Here is a 24,450-nt window from a genome sequence, read left to right on the forward strand (position 1 = left end):
AGAAATAATAGTATTCAAAGCCTTATGTAATGTTTGATTTTGTTTTGTTTTTTTCTCCCTCTTCCCTTCCATAGCACCTCAAACTCAGTCGCACTGTGTATTCCTTCTGTCTCTGTTTCCAAAAAACATATGTTTGGATTGGAGAAAATGTGTTTACCATTGGGCACTACAGAGTCCCCATGAAGTCATCCGAGCTAGTTGTGTTAAAGGATTCCCTGTCCTCCTGCACCAATTAAGTGTGAAATCCTACAGCATAATTCCCAAATCTCTCTTGTATGTATTAGTGCTGCTTTCACTTTTCCGATTACATGCTTGAAAAAGAAAACTAGTACAGGAATGTTAGTGCTGGTGGATTGTTTTTATTATTTATTTATATAGCATCCAAAATATACTAGGGATCTCTCAGAACATATAAAAGACACATTCTCTGCCCATCAATCTTAGTCTAGATAAACAAAAACAAACACAGGGAAGGGGGTTCATTGTGCAACAAACTGTGAAAGAAGTTATGCTTGTGCCTCATGGCTTTTTATACAGTCCCATTCTGTTTTCTTTCACCTGTTCCCCTCCCATGTACCTGCCTTACCCTCGGCCCAATTTTGCGCACACATCCTGCCTATTCCTGTGCTAGTATGCCAGATTAAAGATACCTTCTTTCTCCATCTACATTCTACCCTGTCCACCTCCTTGGTAGATTTAGCACAGAGTTTGAGGCAGTGACAAAAAAGAAAAACAAATAGCCATTATAGAGAGCAGCTATTTATGTAAACACTTTTTAAATGTAACTTGTTAAATATATGGAAATTATTATTGAATGTATTGCATATAAAATACAAATGACTCCTTACGTGATATACTGAAGATTTTTTTTCTTCTTTCATTACAGAGACCAAATCAATGATGTATCTGAGTTAGTCAAGAAGGCTTGTGCCAGTATTGCTGGGAAATTAGCTTGCTGTCTTGCTGGGACATTTAATTTAAGTCCTCATTTAACAGAACCTGATATTGAACATGTAACTTATAATATTTTATGTAGCAGCCTCACGGTGACCTCTGCTCATGAAAATACATGTTCAGTGAAAGCCTCCATTTTCAAGCCATTTTTTAATCTTCTTGAAAGCAAAGTACCTAGTTCAGTAAAGCTAGGTAAAGTGATTTTATTTTTTTTGTTAGCCTTCACACTCTTATGTAGTATACTAAAATTACTTGCACTGTCCTTTTTCGCCACCCGACTTCTGTGTTGTATTCCTTCTATCAATCTGCAACTTGTACAGTAGGTGAGAAGAAGAGTGTTTGTGTATGGTCTGACAACACAACTTACGTGTTGGTAAGTCTGACCTGTGATACCTCACCACTGAGTGCCCTCAACTCGTGTTGAAGTCAATGAGGATTGTGGTTGCTTAGCGTTTAGCAACTAAAGGGCCTCTCCTTAATTGTTAACTTGTATCTTCTATTTAATACCTTTCACTAATTCCACTCTCTTTTGTCTTTTTTGTCTCCCATCCCGTTTTCTCACTCTTTGTTTGCTTTCTTTTAAGTATGTTATAAATTAATACTAGACCTCCTTCCCAAATAGGTCAAGCACTTGACTTTTGAAATGGTTGATGAATATGCAACTTTCTGGAAGCAAAGAGAAATTGTGTTCATGATAATTTTCCATTGGCTCTAGCTGTCAGAAGCCAACAAAATGAATGCTTGACTTGACATATCATATCAGCTTCTGTTCCTCAACCCACACAACTGACATCTTAATATTTTTATTGGCCAACGTACAGTCAGCATTCACAAAATAGTTATGGTGATGCACAGCGTAAGCAAACTACAGTAGCCACTTGTGTATTTCTGTACACCATATTGCTCAACAAATGTCACTATAGATATATAAACATGAACTTTCAAGCATGGTTAACTTAGTATCAGATGTTAGTTGTAGATGTTAAGTCCAATTAAATCTAATATCTACTGTAGTTACTCGTTCTGTACCTTTCCGTAGAAGTCCAACATTTGATATAAATCTGAATTACAAATAGCCATTATGTTTGACACTTTTTTAAATAGCTGTATGAAATATAAAACAGGCTGTTTGATGTTTTTGTATATTATTTCATCATTAACTATTCAGGTACGTTTTTAAAAGAATTAAACACTTATCTTCCTTTTCCTTCTTCAACCCATTTCTCTCTCCCTTAGCATTTATAGAGAATATACCTCATCTTTGCAAACATCTGGACTTTAGAGATGATGAATCGGATGTAAAAATTCTTGTTGGAGCTTTACTAAATCTAATGGAAGATCCAGATAAAGATGTAAGAGTGGCATTCAGTGACAATATCAGGAACATATTGGCATCTTTGGACTCCGAGGAAGGATTCATAAAAGAGGTGAACCCAAGATTTCTTTTCTAATGCCAAAAATGCGAAACTGTTGCAACAAAAACAATCTTGTTTAACTAATGTGTTGAATACTTTTTCCATTTCAAATTTGTTTTTTCAGCTTTTTGTTTCAAGAATGAAAGAGGCCTATACAAATGCTAAAATATCAAGAAATAATGAGTTGAAGGATACATTAATTCTTACAACAGGGGATATTGGAAGGTACCTTTTGGTTGTATGTTTTTTATTTTGAACATTCATAAGTATTTTCAGTTTATAGTTATGAGAGACTTCTTGCACAAGTGTGAATACAAGAATACTACTCTTCAGAGCTCCATCTTTGCAGATACATCCACACAGGCAGACCCTTGCATCTGTACTGAGCCTTGGTGTATTCACTAGGGTTCCATGTGGAAGGGTCTTCTGTCAGAGGTCCAATTGTGTAGGGTCAGAGCCCAAGTGACAGTATTTTTTTTTCTTTAGGAAAAGATAGCATTATAATTGGGTTTGCAAGGATTAGATTTTTATTGAGAAACGTTGATTTCACTATACACACACAAACTGACAAATATTTCAACCTCTGATTATTTAAATTTACAGATGGGCAAAGTTTAAAAAATAAAATAAAAAGCTGCTTGAGAACTAGAGCTTGATTTAAGGATATGGACTTTGTATGTTTTGACGTGCTGTTGACAGTTTGTTTTAACAGTTCAATATTTAACTTTTTGAATCTCATTGTCTACTATCACTAAATAATTATTGTCTGACACTCCCATAATTTCCTAAAAGTGTGAACATTTAAATTGATAAAATAAAGATATTATCCTTAATTAATTTTAAAAGTTCAATTCTGCCAAGCCTAATTATAATTAATAAAGACAAATCTATTCAAAGAGTCTTTATACTAAATGATGATTAAATACTATATATTCATATTTGTTGAAATCATCTGATCTTTACCACGGCGTCCATTTTGTGTACAATAGGAGATTATGTAAAAATACAGTGACAAATTGTATTTATCCTGGTAACCTGCATATGTTAGAGATAGTCTCACTAGTGTTGTAACTAGCATTTCATGCTAACAGTGTAATTTTTTTCTGCTCACTTTTGAAAGGGCAGCGAAAGGGGATTTGGTGCCATTTGCGCTCTTGCATTTGTTGCACTGTTTGTTGTCAAAGTCAGCATCTGTGGCTGGAGCAGCATATACGGAAATTAGAGCACTGGCTGCTGCCAAGTCTATAAAACTGCAAGCCCTCTTCAGTCAGTACAAGAAGCCTATCTGTCAGGTGAGGAAAAAGTATTACTTTCGGGAGCACACATTATATTGCTAGGTTGCAAAGGAAAACATTGCCTCACAGATATGAATTTGTGTGGCAGTGTTTTCACCATTCACTTTTAAAAGTGGTGCTGAAAGTAAAATTTAAAAAAAGCTTTTGTTTTATGAAGAGTACAAACAGGAGGAGTTCAATTTGACATAATTTTCTAAAAGAAATTAACCTTTTCAAGGAAGACTGGGACTCTTACTTTTGACTGGGTTTGTGACACCAGCAGTGTCATTCTGTTTCTCTCTCATGTCCCAGCTCCCTAAGTATTGAAATAATAGAACCACATAATCTTTTGCATTATATGGCACACTTCCTCATGGGATCTACTTTTAAAATTGATATTACATTTGACCTTATGTTACAATCATAATGCATAAGTGATTTTTCCCACAGGTTATTTAAAAGGTTAAGTTTCAGTTTTGGTCATTCTCAATTTAGTGTAAATAGAAGAAAAATGTAGACAGGAAGAAAGAGAAGCTATAACTTTTACCCTTAGTTTAAGTGCTTGGCTGTATATCTTTGTTCAGTGTGGATTTTATGTTCTGGAGGTGAAAAACTAATATTGAAAGTTATCTTTTTTAATGTTTAGTTTCTAGTGGAATCCCTGCACTCCAGCCAGATGGCAGTACTTTCTAACACTCCATGCCAGAGTAATGAGCTACAAAAACAAGAGGCTGATCATCAGAGAAGGATGGCCCTGGACACGTTATCTGAAATTGCCAATGTATTTGATTTCCCAGACCTCAACCGCTTTCTGTCTGTGAGTTGATAGTTCTTTTTTACTTCTGAATTTTGTGAGCTTGGATTTTTTTAAAATTTTAGTCCACTATCTTCCTGTAAATCTTGTAACTCTGGATTTGTTTCTTAACCCCCTCCTCCTCTAATTGTTGGTAGCTATAACTTGGGATAATTTAGAATTGCTGCTGGCAACTTAAGCAGGGAGGAGATGTTCAATCCAGAAACTGCAGCATATTGAGCTGTAGTAGTGGTTCAGAGTGTGAAGGGAGACGAACTACCCAAGTATTAAACAAAAGTACTCATTTGCTCAAAGTATTTATTAGCTTCTGCAGCTTCTGAGTGGATAAAATGTTCAATCAAAAGTCTCTATTTTGAGGCAATTTTTTGAGCCCTCATTCAGGATATTTTTTTTCCTCCTCTCTAAGTAACCTTCTGTTCTTTGTTTTAAGCAGAAAATACCAAGATGCTCTGGTTAAATAACATCTTCATTTGTTGCCCTCCTTAATATTAACACTGCTTATTTTCTTTAAGGTCAAAGGACTTGTCTATACTGCCCTTCAGTTCGGACTACAAGAGTTTGAATAGCAGTGCACACCAAAGTTCTGCGCTGTAACTTCCCGTGTGACTGCCGCAGATGTGAACTATAAGTTCCTAGTATCAGAGGGATCTGTAAAAGCAGCAAAGAGTCCTGTGGCACCTTTATAGACTAACAGACGTATTGGAGCATGAGCTTTCATGGGTGAATACCCACTTCGTTGGATGCATGCGTCTGTTAGTCTATAAGGTGCCACAGGACTCTTTGCGGCTTTATAAGTTCCTAGTTTGCATTAATGTTATCCTGTTTGAAGAGGACTACTTTAATGCAATCTAGGAACATAGCCAAAGTTTTCACACAAGTTCAAACTTTTTTGATCAGCATCTGATTTGTTGGTAGTGGGGAAACATGCAACAGCTGGACAGGACAAAGTGTTCTGGCTGTGGTTTTTTTGTTTTTGTTTTCCTCCAGATTTCCTTTTGTTGAGAGGTTAACTAGACGAAACTATACTTTCACTTGCCATTTGTATGGATTCATATATCCTGTTATTGCAGCCCTATGAAATTACTCTTTTTCCATTAGTCTTTCCATGACTAAGATATTTTCCTCTCTAGTATCCCTGTTGGTTCGCTCTCACTAAGTCAATCTTAAATCAAGATACACCTCTACCCCAATATAACGCTGTCCTCGGAAGCCAAAAATCTTAACCGCATTATAGGTGAAACCGCGTTATATTGAACTTGCTTTGATCCGCCGGAGCGTGAAGCCCCGCCTCCCTTGGAGCGCTGCTTTACCACGTTATATCCGAATTCGTGTTATATCGGGTCGCGTTATATCGGGGTAGAGGTGTAATAGGTGTACAGATATAATTTCATATTGGCATACCAAGATTAAATACAGATTTTTTTCTGAGAGTGTTGTGCTTTTAATTTGTCAGCGAACCCTGCAAGTTCTACTGCCTGACCTCGCTGCCAAGGCCAGTCCTGCAGCGTCTGCACTTATTCGAACCATAGCAAAACAGCTGAATGTAAACCGAAGAGAAATCCTAATCAACAACTTCAAATATATCTTTTCCCACTTGGTCTGTTCCTGTTCTAAGGATGAGCTGGAGCGAGCACTTCACTACCTCAAGGTAATTTGAGCATTTGCCAGCTTTACATGTGCAGATTAGGAGCAATAATAGATGACAAGCTGGGGATATTTTTTCCTCTTTAAACGCAATATATTAAAGACATGAGAAGTTATTACACTAATTTTGTTTCTTAAATGTATTTTTTGTATACAGAGAATAGTTTTTTCAGCTTATAGTCAGTCCCTTTTGGTTGTGAACAAATGTCTTCAGAGCTGGCAGCTAAATTTATAGCTCTGCCTTGGAAGGTTTGAATTGTCTGTTATATGAATGTAAGTTTTTACTTAGAACTATTAGACTCAAAGGGTTCTTTCCATAAGACAATCTACCTTGTATTGTATATCTTGAGTATAATAAAAATTGTTTTTTCTCTGCTGTTGGTATTGATTTATAGAATGAAACAGAAATAGAACTGGGCAGCTTGTTGAGACAAGACTACCAGGGGTTGCATAATGAATTATTGCTACGTATAGGAGAGCACTATCAGCAGGTCTTCAATGGTTTGTCAATATTGGCTTCATTTGCATCAAATGATGATCTGTATCAGGGACCCAGAGACATAACATCACCTGAGCTAATGGTAAGGAGAAATAAGTTACATTTGTTTTTAATTCAACAATCTCCCTCTCCACTGTGAGGAAGGGGAAAGGAAATGTAGTAAATTTTGAGCACCTCTTAAAAATTAATAATATATAAAAACCTGAAGAAATTTTAATATTTCAGTACTCTACATTAAATAGAACTCTGTAATGTGGAGACAAAACACACAAATAAGTATAAAAATGCACAACCTGTTGAAGAAACTTCCATATAATTGAAGTAATAGAACGGTGTCTGTGCAGCCAGTGATATTTCTGTAAATGCCTTTCCCAAAGTAAATTTTATATACCCTTTTTATTTTACCATAAAGATGTGCTTACAGTGAAATGTCTTTCCATTCACTTTATGCAGTCAGGCAAAATGTGAAACCTGACATGCTGTTCAAAAATTATTAATATGCTGTGAAACTTACTTAAACAAGGAACTATAAATATTAAATTGAGACAATTTATCCATTAATCTCTAAATATTTCAGAATGTCTTATTGGTAAAAGTTTATTTTTTATTTTTTTTAGGCTGATTATCTACAACCTAAATTGCTGGGTATCTTGGCCTTTTTTAACATGCAGTTATTGAGCTCCAGTGTTGGCATTGAAGATAAGAAAATGGTGAGTGAACATCAATTTGAACAGTAAAACAAGGACAAGTATGCGGTGTTTTCAGGCAACATGATGGTCAGCACAGTAAGCTGCCTTGCAAGGATTAAGTTGTTGCTTTGAAATTGATATTAAGGTCATTGCAAAATCTGAAAATTCTGAGGCAATACCTTTTAGCCAGGAGAAATGTGCCAGGTTCTCTTTAAGCAGCCTTTTCTGGCAGATGAGTGGTGCTGACCGTTTCTGTGGAGCTGCTTCCAGTTGAAATGAAATAACCTCTGCCTTGCCAAATCTAAAGGTCACCTTTGCATCTCTTTCCTGCTTTTGATATCGTAGAGTTCTTTTTGAGATACTCTCATCTTTACATTATATGGCTCTGTCCTTCCTTGATTTGCCTCTTAACTTAAGTGAACACACTTTCCACCTTATCTATATTGACTCCTCTTCTTCCCCCTCTCTGTTGTTCCTAGAAGTCTGTCCTCCCATGATCTCTTGTCTTGCTTCCAGGCTGATGATTCTCAAATCTTCCTCTGGACCCAGACGTATCCTCCATAGTCTGGGCTCACATTTCTTCCTGTCTTTCTGAGATCTCCTGGATATTCTGCCACTCTCTCAAATGTAACAAGGCTAAAACATCTGCTGAGCTTTCACAGCTATATACTCTTCCTCTGCTTCCTTCACCATAGCCATTGACAGCTCCACTATTTTCCTAGTCATTCAAGCTCACTAATTCAGTTCCACTCTGTTGTTTTTTTTCCAACTAGTCTCTTGTCAAATCTTATTACTCTCCCTCTATAACATTTCTAAAATCTGTCCCCTCTTCTATCCCACTGTTGATTCATTACATGGTTCTCGCTCTCTTTTTTTTTTGCCTGGACAGCTGTAGCCACCACTTCCTCTGGCCTTACTGACTCTTCCTTCAGTCTATCAAACATGTTGCCGCTAAAGTAACCTTGTTTTTGTTGTCGCCCCTTGAATCCCTTTGTTGGCTTCCTGTCTATTTGAACATCAAGTTTAAACTTCTTCTCACTTTCTAGGTGCTGCATAAATCTACCCCTGCTTACATCTCAGAATTTGCTTCTCCCTGTTCTCCTGCCCTACGTTCTGCCTCCGCTCCACTGAATCTTTCCACTCATGTCTTTTATCGCCCTTTTTGTCTGGAATGACCTCTCTTTGTGGCAAGCATCTTCACTCTCTGCCTTTTAAAATCCATATTTAAAAATCTCCTTTCATCTAATTTTCATGATTTACCGCTGAAGTTATTTGAATATCCTTCCTTGCCCTAACTTATTCCTGAATTTCTTCTTTCATGCTTCATACACGTTTAACATTCTTTATTTATTGTAATCCTCATCCTTTTCTTCCCTTTCTTTGTCATTTCTTATTTAGCTCTCTCCTGCCTTGAAGAGCTTACATGCTAAAGTAATCCTATTTTTTTTATTTGTTTAAAGTGCCATGCATACTAAGGGCACTATATAAGTATTAGACAATTCTTCATCATGAGGCCTTCTAGAGAGGGGGAAGTGAAATTTGGGGAGCCTGGAAGATTCTTTCCCTGCTTCTTAAAATGTGAAGGGAAATCTTATTATTTTCTGAATAGAACATTTTTATACAAAGGAAATTTATTACACATGCTTACAGAAGGTAATGTTTAATGGAAAGATTACATGGATCTTGTGAAATGTAAAAAGAAAAACGTTGTGTTCTGTTTATACCATTTTGGACATGGTCATTCTCCTAAGTTTGAAGTTTTAAAGGGAAAAAGTAAAATGAATATGGATTTATATTTCCATTCTTTTATAATAGAAATTTGCTAGTTGTCTGGTTATTGTTCCCCAAAGACTACATGAAGAATCACTGTAAATTCTGTAATGGTGGAAGCTTATGGCTCATATTCTTATTGTTGCAAACTATTTTCTTCTTTGAGAGAAGAATTCATTGTGATGCTTATATAATGGCATGATTACAGAATTATTGTGGACTTCCAGAAAACTTGATATGTCAATATTTCCCTTTATTAAATTGCTGAGAATTCTACAAAGTACTAAACTGGAGGATGGGAGGTTTAGAAACCTTAGCTGCAGTTCTTTTTTGGTGTCTAGTGGTGGGGAGCCCCAGTCCCCACCAGACCACGATTTGGTTTGCTTACAGAGTCCTTCCCTGCTTGTGGCACTCAGGGGATTCTCCAAAGAAAACAAAACAAACAAAAAGGTTCTTTTCTCTCTCCCTCCCCTGAGACAGGGATAATCAGAATAAAAGAGACAAAGGTGGTCAGTCTCTTGGGCAGTCTTTTTTGTCACCCCTTTGGGGTTTGGCTTATCTGCAGGTGTAGTGTCTTTAATCAGGGTTAGGATCTGCCTTCAGCCCTTTCTTTTGGGTCACTCCCACTTTAAACCTGGTCCATGCAGTCTCAGGAGTCACAAGGTCTGTGACTGTCGTCTTCTATATTGATCTGTCCCTATAGCTTGCAGTCGCTGAGATACAGCACTCTTCTCTCTAGTCATCATCCCTTCCTCTGTCAGGCTTTGCCTTTTTAAGCTTTCTCTCTCAAGGCAGAGCAAACCTTTCTAGGTGTGCCTGGTTAGTGCTGGCTGAGCCCAGAAGAATTTGTTAGCCTTCTCTTATTAGAGGGATGGTGTGCCCCCTCAGAAATCCTAGAAAGCTATAGGGCAGAGTAACCGCCATATATTCTATGTAGTCATTATAACCATAAGCCGCAAGGAGGGATGATAGCACTAAAGCTTCTATTCAACAGTTAGTGTTCAGCATTGAGAAGACCATGATCAAGATGATGACAACCACTATATTACTTTGAGCAGCAAAAAGATCTTGAAGGGAGTTCTGAAGTCTTGAAGATAAAACTGTTATAGGAGTATGGGACAAGCAGTATAGTGATGAATGAAAGTCCTTAATAATTAGCTGAAACTAAAATGAGACCAGATTTCAAATTCCAATATAAATTCTCTGCATGATGGATGCCCTTCCTTTACAATCAACTCACTGAATTACTGTAATAGTTGTATGTGATTGAAATCTCTTCAGGTCGAAGAGCCCTTTACTCAATAGCCTTGCTATTGCAGCTAATCAAGACACTATTGTATGCAAATACAATAGGAATTTGTAAGTTGCTTAATGGTTTCAAAGAAAATGGTGTGTGGTTTTAATTTTGACCATAACGTTTTAAATTAGTGTTAATTAAATTTAATGATTTAACAACTAAACTCTTGTCTAAAACTTTCAGCTGAAAATTATGGGCAAAAGTTAACATCTAACAGTTAATTTCTTATTTCACTGTACAATCAATTTATCAAATATCAATTTTATTCAAGAGAGCTTTCCTTATTTTCAGGCCTTAAACAGTTTGATGTCTTTAATGAAGCTTATGGGTTCCAAACATATCAGTTCAGTGAGAGTGAAGATGATGACTACACTGAGAACAGGCTTAAGATACAAGGATGACTTTCCAGAGTTATGCTGCAGGTGAATTGACAATGTACTCAGACAGAAGCTTATTTCAAATTCTGTGTATGGGTGTTCTGGTGTATACCTATAGCTCATGAAACTAAAATTTTTTTAAATACTTAGTGTTCGCATCTCATGAGTCACTTAAAATGCCCATATGCAGAAAATAATATTTATTTTTTGTTGTTGTTTTTCCTTTTCATTTAGATCGTGGGACTGTTTTGTTCGATGCCTGGATCATGCTTACCTTGGCTCCCTACTCAGTCATGTGATAGTAGCTTTGTTGCCCCTCATACATGTCCAGCCAAAAGAAACTGCAGCAATATTTTATTTTCTCATAGTTGAGAACAGGTATTGTGACTGGAAATATTTTGCATATGCATTAGTGGCTCAAGTATGATCGTGGGAGTGGTAGTAACGCTTATATGAAAACTGTCTAATAATGGTAAGGGTTTTTTGTAGTGTAAAGTTGTTTTTCAAGAGTTCCAACACCTCCATAACTTGCAGCAGACTTTGAAATTTGGCAGTGGATGCTCCTGTTAGGTGTCTTTATGTTGGCCAAGCCTTAACAAATTTTCATGAAATCACGTTCCAATCTGTTGAAAGATTGCCATTTTCCTGCCTGTGTATTTCTTAATACAGCTTGCTGCTAAAATCCATTGATAATTCCATTAGCACTGCACATACACTGCCCCATTGTCTTGCCTCTGTCATTTTGTCTATGGCATGCTACGACAATGGTGATCACCCCTCTTAGTGCTGGTTTTCCCCCATCAAACTGTCCTTGGACTAAGGGGAAGATGTACTGGGCTGGGAACCAAAGGACCATGAGGTCTAGACTTGTTTGTTCCAGTGACAGGTGTTAATAATTCTGTGCCCTTCACAACCATGTTATTGAGTCTGGCTCTTATCTCACTGAGAGGTCATACAAACTGGGAATAGAATCCAGGTCTCTAACATTATAGACCCTAGTCTTAGTAATTAGCCATCTGTATTTCAGAAAAATACGGGGGGGGGGGCATCAATCCTTGAGAGGGGGCCACTTAGGGATCTGGGGCAAAATCAGTACTTGGTCCTGCTAGTGAAGGCAGGGGGCTGGACTCAATGACCTTTCAGGCTTCTTTCCAGTTCTATGAGATAGGTATATTTCCATATATAAAAATCTTCCAAATCTTAGTCAAGAACTATGTTGCCTATAAAACAGTGGTGGGCAACCTGCAGCCCACGGGCCGCACAGCCCGTCAGGGTACTCTGCTGATGGGCCGCCAGACCGTTTGTTTACATTCACACGGCCGCCCGCAGCTCCCAGCAGCCACGATTCACCGTTCCTGGCCAATGGGAGCTGCTGGAAGCACTATAGGTTAAGCAATCGTTGGAGAACATTGGTTTGCTATATTGGTTCACATTGGGTAGATATCTTTTATGTGTGTTTTCCCAGAATGGGAAGCAAAACAAACCCTTCTCCCAGTTCCCAGGAGGAGAGCTGCACCTCTCTGAGGGAATGTCTACACTGCAGCTGGGAGTGTTGTTCCCCGCTTGAGTGAACAGGTGAGCGTTAGCTCTGCTTGAGCTATTTTTCTAAATGTAGGAGCGTGGTCAGGGGTAGCCCAGATGGCACCTCAGGCTAGTTGCCTGAATATACACCTGCCTAGTTGTTTTAGGCACATACTGAAGTGGCTAGCCTGAGCCACCACCCATGCTACCGCTGGCTACACAGTTATATTTAGCACATTAGTTTAAGCAGAGCTAGCGTGTCTGTCTACCCGAGCTGAGAAGCATGGTCTCAGCTGCAGTGTAGATGTACCTTGAGAGGGATTGAGTGATGGATGGAGAAGCTAAAATGCTCCCACGGTTGGAAAGAATTGTCTTTTAAGAGACCAAGTTGATTATAGGAGGGGGAAAGAACACTGTTATTTCAGATAAAGTCCAGTAGCCAGATAAGTAAATGTTTTTGTTTTCTTTTAATTAGGTTAACTAATTAAATGAAATCTTATTTCTAACATATTGAATGCATTTTATCCTATTTTTCACCAAAGCTCTGTTCTTCTATTGTTACTACATTTTATTACTTTATTTTGATAGCCTTGTAAGATTTTCTGACCCAAATTTAATTTGTACTAATTTCTTTATCTTTGTAATATTTATTTAAAAAAAAAATTATTAGAGATGCAGTACAAGACTTTCTTCATGAAATATATTTTCTTCCTGATCATCCTGAACTGAAAGAAATTCAAATAGTCCTTCAAGAATATAGAAAGGTACAGCTTTAATATTTTTATGTACCAAAAGAATTAATGATGTAAACCCAGGTGTGGCAATATAGTATTGTATGTTATGGTGATAATATATTATGGGTGAGATTTTTCAAAGAAATCTAGGGGATTTAGCCAACACATTTTCACTTAATTTTAATTTAATGGAAGATGTCTCTAAATCCTGTACTGTTTTGAAAATCTCAACCATTGTGCTTCTCTTTGACGAGAATGTGTGTTCACAAAATGGCAGGCTAATAGGGTAAAAATCTAGATATATGCATTTGTAAATTTCCTAATTGAAATGAGGCATTATCCTTTGGTCAGTGCAGGAGACTGGAAACAAAGATAGACTACTGGATTCAGTTCCTAGCTCTTCCATAATTCTCTGTATGATGTTGTGGAAACTGAAGTTAAGTTACCTGCCCAGATATACAATGGAGATAATACTTATACAGATAAAGGAAAACTTGGTAATGTGTACCACACAATAGAGCCAGATTCTCGTTGATACATTACACTACTCTGGGAGTGTAAGAGTTAATATTTCTATAATTAATTTTGAGTTCCCTGTATCTTATGTGCTTTATTTAATATTCTTCATAATCTTAAAAACACTTCATTCCTTAACAGCTTAGCTTTTAACAATGAATGTCCTGTTAGAAAAACTACCAAATACTATCATATGTCAGAATATGAAATCCTAAACTGGTCCCTATAAAATATCATCTTATAATGAAGAATACTGTGAAGAAAACCATTGCTTTTTGGAATGCCCTTTTGCCCTTGATCCAAAATAGCCCAAATTTGTTATTTGTAGGGCACAGTGCAGGGCCTATTTCTTTTGCCTCACCATGGAAAGGCATTACAAGATGTCGGGGGATGGAACCTGTCTGAAGAGTTACTGTTGGTAGGAGTAGTGAGATGATTAAATTAAATAGTATTTTATTTGGTAATGTTAAATTCTTGGCAGGGTGCTCAGGGCCTGTGTATGGGAACTCTTTAGTGTTCTAAATTGAAAGAAAATAAAACTAAAAACCTTCTGTCAATATGACACCTTTTATGAGAACAAAATTAATTTAAATATGTTTTCCTCCCACTGTGAGCAAACAATTATGGGGTATATCCATGGGTTTAGGAGACTTCTACTTTAAAAGGTGGCTGATATGTATTTTCTCATGTTTTTGAGGTGCATTTTAACCATGTTCCTGATGTGGTTAATCATTGTGCTATACACTTGTGTATTTTTGTTCAGGAGTCCTCCGAAAGCACTGACCTGCAGACAACACTTCAGCTATCCATGAAAGCTATTCAGCATGAAAATGTAGATGTTCGTATCCACGCACTGACCAGTCTGAAGGAAACGTTGTATAGAAATCAGGTATAAAAAGCTGTTATATTGAATGCAGTTAAAGATGAACTATGATACTGTCTGGACCAACAGTATCATTTTCCTTTATCTTGGGATGTTGTTTTCTCTTACAATAAGCAGCAAGGTAGATAAGGTGGCTTTGTGTTCTCAGTTTACCCGTATAGCTGTCCCTTGACTTCAGAATGGGTGAGGTGGTAGGTTCCCATCTAACTTTCTCTTTTGACAGAGTTTTCAAACCCTATTTTTTTGTGTGGGATCCTTGCTGAATCAGAACTGAATGAGCAGTGCTAGCCCAGCATTGCAAGAAATAAGTTACTCCAGAACTGAAGTGGGATTTTGTAATGGGACTGTTACTGGGAAAAGTAATTTGCTATTTTTTGTTCTCTATTAAAGCACTTTCTGATTTAACAGGCTGCATTAACAAATCCATCATCCCAAGTGATGTAGGTAAGACAACCTAATTTTCTAGTGCAGACCACCACCATAGCTTAAGTCAGCACTTGCCTGGCTTGCTACCCCTTAACACCGGCCTTGGTTTTATATGTAGAAAGACAGTTGTTGTGGTACAGTTGGGCTGTAGAGTTTCTATAGCATGTTAGGGGGACCTCAGAAAGAAAAAGATTGAGAACCCCTGCCTTAAGTAATTCTTAACTTGTTCTTTCCCTATTTTAGCCTCAGATCCTACCTGTTTTATGTTTGTCATTCATTTACAACAAACCTTTTTGGTGAAAACTGAAACAAAGAAGGCATTTAACACGTCAGCCCTTTGCTTCATTTTCTAACTCAACCATATTGTGCTCAAGTATATTTACAAAGTGGTTGATGGATGAGAGAATGTATTCCCATATGTACTCACTAATGCCAGAACTATTTACATATGGCCATGAGTAATAGCAAGGCATTTCCTCTAATTTATGAAGCCAGATAAGAGATTGTAAGTTGTCCTTGTGTGTTATGACTTTTGTTGTGTTGATACATTAATAAATGGCTGTCAGATTGGCTCTCTTTTGTGGTGAAATGTTGAGCTATGTAATTTCTCATTAGGACAAATCCTTCCTGTAATTATGTGCAGTTGTGCAGTTAAGTTATTTAACAAAATTAAATAGATAAGAATAAGGTTTAAAGTAATGTGTGGGACAATATCTGTTTTGTTTAATGAATTGTAACCAGGCTTTATAAAAAGGCATTGGGCCTTGTGCCATGTCTTGGTCCCCACAAATCAATTTTTTGTTTCTACAGTACCATAGAAGTGTATGATTATTTATAGATAATGAAAGACTTCTCGAGTAGGAGACAAACTGAGGGCCAGATCCTGTGTCCCTTACTCAGATGAGTACTACCATTTACTTCTGATGTGAGTAAGCATTGCAGGTAGACGATGCAAGAATTGAGCTGTAAATTAAACAGGACAGGCAGGAGATGACAAACATAAGGGTTATGAGATGGTGAAATATGGAGGAAAGATCTTTTACTGTTGTTTTCCCCATAAGATAAACTTTGCTATATCCACACTTATAATTGATTTGTTTTCTTTCTGTTCCTCTTTCAATTTCTTAGGAAAAATTGATAAAATATGCAACAGACAGTGAAACTGTGGAGCCAGTCATCTCCCAGTTGGTAACTGTGCTTTTAATTGGCTGTCAGGATGCAAACTCTCAAGCCCGATTGCTTTGTGGAGAATGTTTAGGTGAGCTGGGAGCCATAGATCCAGGTAGACTGGACTTTTCAACAAGTGAAACCCAAGGAAATAATTTTACATTTGTGGTAAGGAACATCACATTGGAATTTCTATCATATGATACTGTTAACTTTTGAAACTGCAGTCAGAAGAGAAATGTTGTATTGAATTAAATAGTTGGTTGGGTAGTAAAATGTTGCAGAATGGCACAAATTGAAAGCATCAAGTTTTATTAAAAGCTGTTAATTGACGTAGGGTAAGCGAATCTCAATACTCATCCCTGGTGGTTCCACAAAATGCTCTGTTTAAGACATTTAAAATAGAGTTCTTGAGAGACTAACTCAGTTTATAATTCAATTAAAAACAAAACTTGGATACTTTTTCAAATCAGTTACATAATGCTGTTGTTTCATTGTACATGTAAACATTTCTGAGTGTCGGAAAACTGTTATGCTTCAGAGCAATGTCAACTCCAAAGGATGAATTTATAACGTATTATGCAGGGACATAGCTGTGCAGCTCTGGGTAACCTTAATTGGAGTCATGGGGCTCAGTCCCTAGGCACCATTTTGTAAAATTGATGTCTAAATATGAGACCAGTGGAGAATGTGGATGAACATGAAAATCAATAATGTGGTTTAATGGAAATAAAATGGCATGGAGTGTATGCTTTTTTTTTTTCTCAAATCACATGTTATGCTCAAATCACTGAGCTATTCTCCCCCTCCCCCCCATTTTAAATATGAATGTCTTCATTATAAAATACATAATTTGTGGGTGGAGAAATTTCCTGAAAATTAAGCTCCTGGCACTATCTAGAGCTAAACAGTGCAGACAGCTATTGTGCAAGTTACTTGTACAGAAGTATTATCTCAAATATGGACAGCAGTAGGTAGCCTTCTTTCTTTGTCAGTAACTCACTTCCATGAATAAAGATTTTGATTTGTGCTATATTTTGTAGTGATTTTGTAATGACTAATGCCATTGTTTAAGCACTTTATTTAGGGCTAAACCCTAAGGTGCTGAAATCATTGGGTGTGGCAAAAGCTCAGTAGATGTTCTGCACCTTTTGGGATTTGACCATGAATTGAAAGTGAATTTACTGCTCATGGAAGTGAAGGACTAATAGCACTGGCTTGACTTAGTCATGGTGTGGGCAACAGTCACCAAAACTCTCTCAAAGTACCTCAGTTCTGAACATGCCTGCTATTCCAAACCTGGGGCTGTTTCATAGGCCTTGTCTACACTACAAGACTATTTCGAATCAACTTAGTTCGAATTTGTGGATTCGACCTTATGAAGTCGAATTTGTGTATCCATACTAAATACACTAATTCGAATTTCTGAGTCCACATTCACGGGCCCAGCGTGATTTTTTGAGCGGTGCACTGTGGGGAATCCCACAGTTCCCCCCGTCCCCCCTGCCCATTGGAATGCTGGGTAGAGCCCCAATGCCTGCTGGTAGTTTTGGGTAAGTGTCATCATTGAACCGTCAATCACAACCTCCTCCCTCACTTTTCTGGTCAGTGACAGCGCTGCAAGCATGGAGCCTCCTCGCACTTTATCGTCCACCTCTTCCACAGTCAGCTGCTGAGAAATTGGGCTACTTTTCAATGGTGCTGCAAGCACTGGGGACCATATTACAAACATCAACGTCGGGTGGCCGGGCAAGGTTCATGATGCGTGTGTTTTCAGGAACTGTGGGCTGCTCAGACGCCTGCAGGAAGGTAGTTTCTTCCCGGACCACGAAATAACTGTTGTGGATGTGCAGATGCCTATAGTCATCCTCGGGACCCAGCCTGCCCGCTAATGCACTTGCTCATGAAGCCCTATACAAGCGCCTGGGACAGCGACAAGGACCTCTTCAAATACCAGCGAGCAGCGTGACCTGTGACTGTTCAGTTTCTTTACAGAGAAGCTGAACCTGCCCCTGTTTCTTTACCCAGTTACTGTTGACTCTCCTCTTAAAAATAAAATACATGTCCCATTATTACTTAACAAAGGTTTCTTTATTCATGACTTTTCGTGAAAGGGTTGAAACTGGGACGCAGGCTGTGCTGGGTAGGGTGTGAATGACAGGCTCCTGCTGAATGCTTCTTTCAACGGAGCCTGCCATCCCTCTTTATGGAATTCTGTGTGCGGGCGGATATGTGACCTTGTGGTGGAGGAGGACGGATACAGATTCCTCAGCTGCGTGACTCAGCGGTCCAGGACAAGGACCGCTGTATAAGATCTGTAACCGCCTTCCCCCGCTGCAAAGTCACATCTCCCCCGCCCACACAGATCCTGGAAACCACCTCCAAAAACCGACCAGGGTGCCTACTGACTGCACCGTGTGTGTGACCCGCTGCTGATCCTGCCCCCGTGTCTGTACCCTGGGAAAGGTGACTGTCCTATGCAATTAACCACCCCCTTCCCCACACCCCCCATTCTAACACAGTCTTCTTTGAAAAACATAACGGAAACAGTAATTAACAGCAAAGCATTTTTATTAATTAAGTAGACATGTAGGGGATGGGACTGGGATTGGGACTACTGTGAGTCTGGAAGTGAAGGACTTCGGCAAATGTAGGGTATGAGAGCTTTTGGGTACTTGAGCACTGTGCTGTGGTGCAGTGACAGTAGTCACGCTCCTCCTGATTATTTTCGGTGAGGGGGTATGGGACTTTGTGGCAGGAGTGCGGTTGCAGATACACTGCAGGGTGTCTCTGTCCTCCTGCGGTCCTGCAGAACATCCACAAGGCGCCTGAGCGTGTCCGTTTGCTCCTCACTAGTCCAAGCAGCGTTTCAGTCGCCTGCTTGTCTTCCTCACGCCACCTCTCCTCCCGTTCGCTGTGGCGCTGGCACAGAGAGACGGTCTCCTCCACTGGCTCTGCTGGTCCGCCTCTGCTCGTTCCTCGAACATCTTGTCCCTTGTCTTTTTCTTTCGCAGCCTAATATTTGCCAGCCTCTGCGAGGGGGATGCTGTGGCAGGTCTGGAGACAGTGGAAGCTGTGAGATGGGAAACAGAGTGAATTCCTTGCAAAGATACATTTTTGCGAACAATTAACTGAGTCTAGGCTGTCTCTGTGAATTCTGGGTTGAGACCCCTGTGCCTGCTGGGGCACAAATCATTTTCACGGTGGATTCTGGGTAAATGTCGCCAGTCATTCCTTCCTCCGGGAAAGCAACGGCAGACAATCATTTCAAGCCCGTTTTCCCAGAATTGCCCTGGCATACGCCATAGCGTGGCAACCATGGACACTGTTTTGTCTTTTGTGTATGTCACCGTATGTGTACTAGATGCCGCTGACAGAGGCGGGCCAGCAGCGCTACACAGCAGCATGCTTTTGCTTTTGCATGACAGCAGAGATGGTTACCAGCCATATTGTACCATCAACCATACCATAAATTGGTAATAAGATGGTAATAAGATGGGCATGGTTACCTGTCCTTTTGCATTGCACCATTTGCTGCTGTCATAAGTGCCCTGGCCGAGCAGCCAGAATGACTGCCTGAGTCAATCCCTCCTTTTTGGTATCTAAAAATAGAATCAGTCCTGCCTAGATTATGGGCAAGTGTACTAGAGAACCACTGTATCATAGAACCAGAGAGCACAGCTGCTCTGTGTCCGATCCTGCATAAATTCTGAGCTGTATGCTATTCACAGGGGGTGCTCCTGCAACAACACCACCTGTTCATTCCGTTCTTACCCCAGCCTTCCTGGGCTACCATACCATTGTCCCCCCACTTGTGTGATGAAGTAATAAAGAATGCAGGAATAAGACACAGTGACTTGTTTGTGAGAAATGACTGGAAGGAAGCCTCCAGCTGCAATGATAGTCCAGGCAGGACATTAAGGAGTGTGGATGAAGGAGCCCATCATCCCTCTGCTAGTCCAGGGGCAATTGAATCTTTTATTTACAATGAAGGGTGGGGCTGATGGAGCTCAGCCCCTGTTGCAATGATGAGGACGGTTACCAGCCATATTGTACCATCAGCCATCAAAAATTAGGGACAGGCGCCCTTGATCGACCTTACTGATACTAGTCGGCATGGTTACCAGCCCTTTGCACTGCCCCATGTGCCAATAGGCTGATGATGAGGACGGATTTCCATCTTATTGTACCATCAGCCACCCATGGCGGGGAGCAAGGATGTTGGTGTTGAGTGCTGCACCATCGCGTCTATCTGCAGCATTCAGTAAAGATAGGGTGACATGTAAAAGAGTCAACAGAGAATTGTTTTCACTTCTGGTGGTGGGTGGGGTGTGTAACTATGCCCTGACCCACCGCAGACACTGTGTTTGACCCTAGAAGCATTTGGAGCTCATCCAAGAATGCAAATACTTTTGGAGACAGCAGGAACTGTGGGATACCTTGCGTCCTCATTCCCCCCCCTCCATGGCGTCCCATTATATTCTTTGGCTTTCCGTTACGCTCGTCACGCGGCTGCGTGCTGAGTCTGTGCTATGCCGTCTGTCCGTAGATTTTTAAAAATACTTTGGACCAGGCGTAAAATTACAGTAATTACCTAATTAGATGCAGGAGTCTCGGCGAGATCACCCTGAGGAGGGTCACTGAAGGAGATAGAGAGCGCATGCTGCGTGAAAGCTAGCACGAACCAGGGCCCGATGCAGCCGTGCTCGGGGAGGCAGTGCTCCCTGAGTTCCTCATGAAAGCCTTGCGCGGAAAACTGTGCTACCACGGAGCACCCAATAAGGCAGCTCTCCCAGGAACCTCCTGCTGATGCGAGATCTCCAAGGATGATTTCTGTTCTATCCCCATATCTAGAGAGACCTCCTTTTCACACAGTTAAGATTCCTGTTATATTAAGAATAAAAGTTAACATGGTGAAAGCACTTACCGACTGCTCCTTCCCCTGATTCAGGGTCCAGGTTAATGGCCGGGGAGGGTTGTGGGGGGATCTCCGTGACGGTGATGAATAGATCCTGGCTGTCGAAACCAGCGTCCACATCTTCCCGTCCGCGAACATCACCGAGGAACTGGCACGGTCACTGGTGGGGCAGTGGTGGTTGATTTTTGGTAGCCTTGTCTGGGGTCCGCATCCCGCCTGTATCCTCTGTCTCTCATGGCTTTGGAGACCTCCACACACCGATCAGATCGAAGAGTTCCCAGTCAGTCTATGCTGGGTCCTCTTTCTATTCACAGATAACATGAACTCCTCTGCTGGAGAGCTCTGCATCGTTGCAGGTGCCGATGTCCAGCCAGGACGTCAGATTCAAAGTGCCCAGACAGGAAAATGAATTCAAATTTTCCCGGTCATTTCCTGTGTGGCTGGTCAGAGAATCCAAGCTCGGACTGCTGTCCAGAGCGTCAACAGAGTGGTGCAGTGTATTAAAGTCCTAGTGTAGACCAGGCCATAGAGACTTGCAAGTCTGTCAGTATTGTGATAGTCTTGTGATGTGTGCAGTTTGGGATTAAGACCACACACAAATTAATTTTCAATCCATTTCCACAGAAACTGAAAATTTACTCTCACTGTGTATTGCGTAGAACTTTTTCCTCTTCAGTTTGGTATTTTCTAAAGGATCTAAGTGAGTTAGGCCCCCAGTTTCCTTTGAAAGTGAATTGTGGGCCAGATATCATCAAACATCAGCCTCCTTTCTCATCTAAACCCAATTTGAAACCAGGCTCCAAAGGTGATAGACTAAAGTTCTTTCTTGAGCCAGTAGCCAGCCTCTTAAATAAATTTATCTTTTTGTTTGTTACTGAGGCTGGAGTGGAGGATCCAAATTTTGGCCATGGATTATTAATGGAACTAACCAGAGCATTCATGGCTTATGCTGATAATGTCCGTGCTCAAGATTCTGCAGCGTATGCCATTCAGGTAAGGCAGCATGTTTGTTAGATCACCTATTTTTATTATTGAATTTTTTTCTTTGTTGCACTGAAATGCAGAATCTGTACAACAAACATTTTTAAGGAACATATTTACATATTTGACCTTTCTAATATTTCACTTAAAATACTGGTGGTCTTAGTATGTGATTTAGGATACTGTAAGAGTTTTTAACTCCTCAAATCCTATATGGCTACTAGAATTCTGAGTAATTTGCAGTTTTAAAAGATGGCATTTCTGTTTTTACATTTTTAGGAATTGCTATCCATCTATGACTGTAGAGAGACAAACACTGACTGTCCAGGCTCCAGGCTTTGGAGGAGGTTTCCTGAGCATGTTCAGGAAATACTGGAACCTCACTTAAATACACGGTATGTGTCATTTAAATAAATATTGGAGTACAGCTTTTAAAATACATCTTTCTCCAAGTTAGCAATAATTTGGTTTTGTTTATATGCATGCCACTCTTGCTAACTTCCCTGGAAGAGTGTGCTTAGGTATAAAACTCAAATATAGCCCTATTTTTTCTGTATAATACTTACTAGTCTCTCACTTGAATATTTAAATCCTTCAGTGACTTGCAAGTCACAAAGAAAAATATTCTGTGCACAAATATCACATTCAGGCCTGGCAGTTTGTCCTCAGAGTGAGATTTTAAAAACTGCCATGAAATCATCCTTATCTCTGTTTTTCATTAAAGTACAGGTATGAACTCCAATAGGATTCAAGTCTTTTTACATACTGCATGCTTGAGATTTTTTGATCCTTACAAAAACATAGAAGCTAACTTTCCTGGTTACTTGTGGACTGTGTCCTTTCTTCCACATAGGAAAACAATACCTGTTTACTAAATTTGGATTTTAAAATTACAGATACAAGAGTTACCAGAAGGCTGTAAACTGGTCTAAAATGAAGAAGCCAATTTACTTAAGCAAATTAGGCAACAATTTTGCAGAATGGTCAGCAACCTGGGCAGGTTATCTTATAACAAAGGTAATTGCAATGAGTGTGCTATATGTATTTGAATGAAAAGATAACTAGTGAGCTAGTATACTAATGTGTGTGGAGTATATTTAGTCTTCATCAAATCCTGTCTGTTAAAGAAATGAGGAAAAAACTATGGGCAAAAACCTCACTTAGGCCCAATTTGATGAGATACTTGGTGCACTTAACATCCATTGCAGTCAGTAGAGGCTAAGGATACTTGGCCTTTTGAGGGATTGGCCTTTTTGATTACAGGCATGGTTTTAGCACAAATTACAGCACTTTTTGTACCACCAAGAAACACCCATGTAACCATCCACAGTCCTTATGTATACTATGAATTTTTTGTTGCTAGATCTGTCACTTGTTGTGGAGACATATTGGCAGCACCTTAGTTAAGATTATTTCAGGCTTTTGGCTTTAACAAGTTCTTAACACCTCTTTGTAGATTTTAGAAAACTAAAAATGTAAAATATGTTGTTAGTTGCCAGGAGCACTAATATCTCAGGTGTTTCTGAGATAAGATATAAACCTCAAATCTCCTCAGAAATGTAGGGAAGGAAGCCTGTCACATTTTTCGTATCCCTGTAGTTGCACAATCCCAGCACATAGAAACCATCTATGTTGTCCTCCTTTTCCCACCCACCCCCATGCCATCATATGTAGGTGATACATTCAAAACGTTGTTTTTAAATGAACTACACCAAAAGGGAGCCACTCTAACTCGCCAGCTATAGTGGCTTTTTCTGCTTTCTGACAGACGTATGAATGGATTTATATCTCCATTCCCTTGGCATCTTTGTAGGACAGAGGAAGGGGTTCTGCTTTTGGCTGCGTGAAGAGCCCCGCTGTCCAGAAATTCTTTGTAGACACAACTCCACAATGGCACGCTAATACTGGTGTGCCAATCCTGAAAACATTCAGCACAGTAGCAATGCTGATGTATTTCCCTCCCTATATCCATAGCTCCCACATATGATAGTCCCTCACTTGTGCAAGTATAAGTCTGATAATCTGTCTATGGTTCGTTGGACTGAGAGTATCAGGTACCAATAAATTGGATGGGATAGTTTATCTGCAACAGTAACAAGAACTGTATTTTTTTATACGTTGTCTAAAACTTCCAACAATTCTGCTAGCAACATACGTTTTACCTACAAAAAACACTCTTCCTGAAAATTTTTGTTACAGGTGCGACATGATCTTGCCAGCAGAGTCTTCAGCTGCTGCAGTATTATGATGAAGAATGACTTCAAAGTGACGATCTATCTTCTTCCACACATTCTTGTCTATGTTTTATTGGGATGCAATCAGGAGGACCAACAGGAGGTGAGATGATGTTTTCCTGTACATTCTTCATAAGAATTAAAATTGAAGCAGCATAACAGCATAACAGTATATTTGAAGTGCTCAATTTAGGTATTTTACACTCTTCTGCATTAATAATATAAATGTTCAGCCAGGCTTTGAGTAAGTCTTGAAAGTTACTGCTGATAGGTGGTGCACCAGCTCCACAGAGAAACTATTTCGTCTGAGTAGTGTACTGTGCTTTGACCTCAGAAG

At 39.5% G+C, this 24,450-nt stretch overlaps 1 protein-coding gene across 2 annotated transcripts in view; it reads left to right on the forward strand.

Annotated features, from left to right (window-relative positions):
- The window catches only part of ATR (ATR serine/threonine kinase), an 80,837-nt gene that overhangs the window by 17,243 nt on the left and 39,144 nt on the right, over window positions 1-24,450 (forward strand). For both annotated transcript variants that reach the window (XM_039487232.1, XM_039487234.1), the window contains exons 9-26: window positions 75-273; window positions 887-1,146; window positions 2,191-2,381; window positions 2,494-2,594; window positions 3,490-3,661; window positions 4,290-4,460; window positions 5,911-6,105; window positions 6,497-6,682; window positions 7,218-7,310; window positions 10,648-10,778; window positions 10,968-11,111; window positions 12,925-13,018; window positions 14,268-14,393; window positions 15,942-16,148; window positions 21,778-21,891; window positions 22,159-22,274; window positions 22,776-22,896; window positions 24,079-24,216. In XM_039487232.1, coding sequence (XP_039343166.1) covers window positions 75-273; window positions 887-1,146; window positions 2,191-2,381; window positions 2,494-2,594; window positions 3,490-3,661; window positions 4,290-4,460; window positions 5,911-6,105; window positions 6,497-6,682; window positions 7,218-7,310; window positions 10,648-10,778; window positions 10,968-11,111; window positions 12,925-13,018; window positions 14,268-14,393; window positions 15,942-16,148; window positions 21,778-21,891; window positions 22,159-22,274; window positions 22,776-22,896; window positions 24,079-24,216 — 2,759 coding nt within the window. The remainder of the gene's footprint in view (window positions 1-74; window positions 274-886; window positions 1,147-2,190; window positions 2,382-2,493; window positions 2,595-3,489; window positions 3,662-4,289; window positions 4,461-5,910; window positions 6,106-6,496; window positions 6,683-7,217; window positions 7,311-10,647; window positions 10,779-10,967; window positions 11,112-12,924; window positions 13,019-14,267; window positions 14,394-15,941; window positions 16,149-21,777; window positions 21,892-22,158; window positions 22,275-22,775; window positions 22,897-24,078; window positions 24,217-24,450) is intronic.

The sequence above is a fragment of the Mauremys reevesii genome, linkage group 9 (assembly GCF_016161935.1).
Source record: "Mauremys reevesii isolate NIE-2019 linkage group 9, ASM1616193v1, whole genome shotgun sequence".
NCBI lineage: Eukaryota > Metazoa > Chordata > Testudines > Geoemydidae > Mauremys > Mauremys reevesii.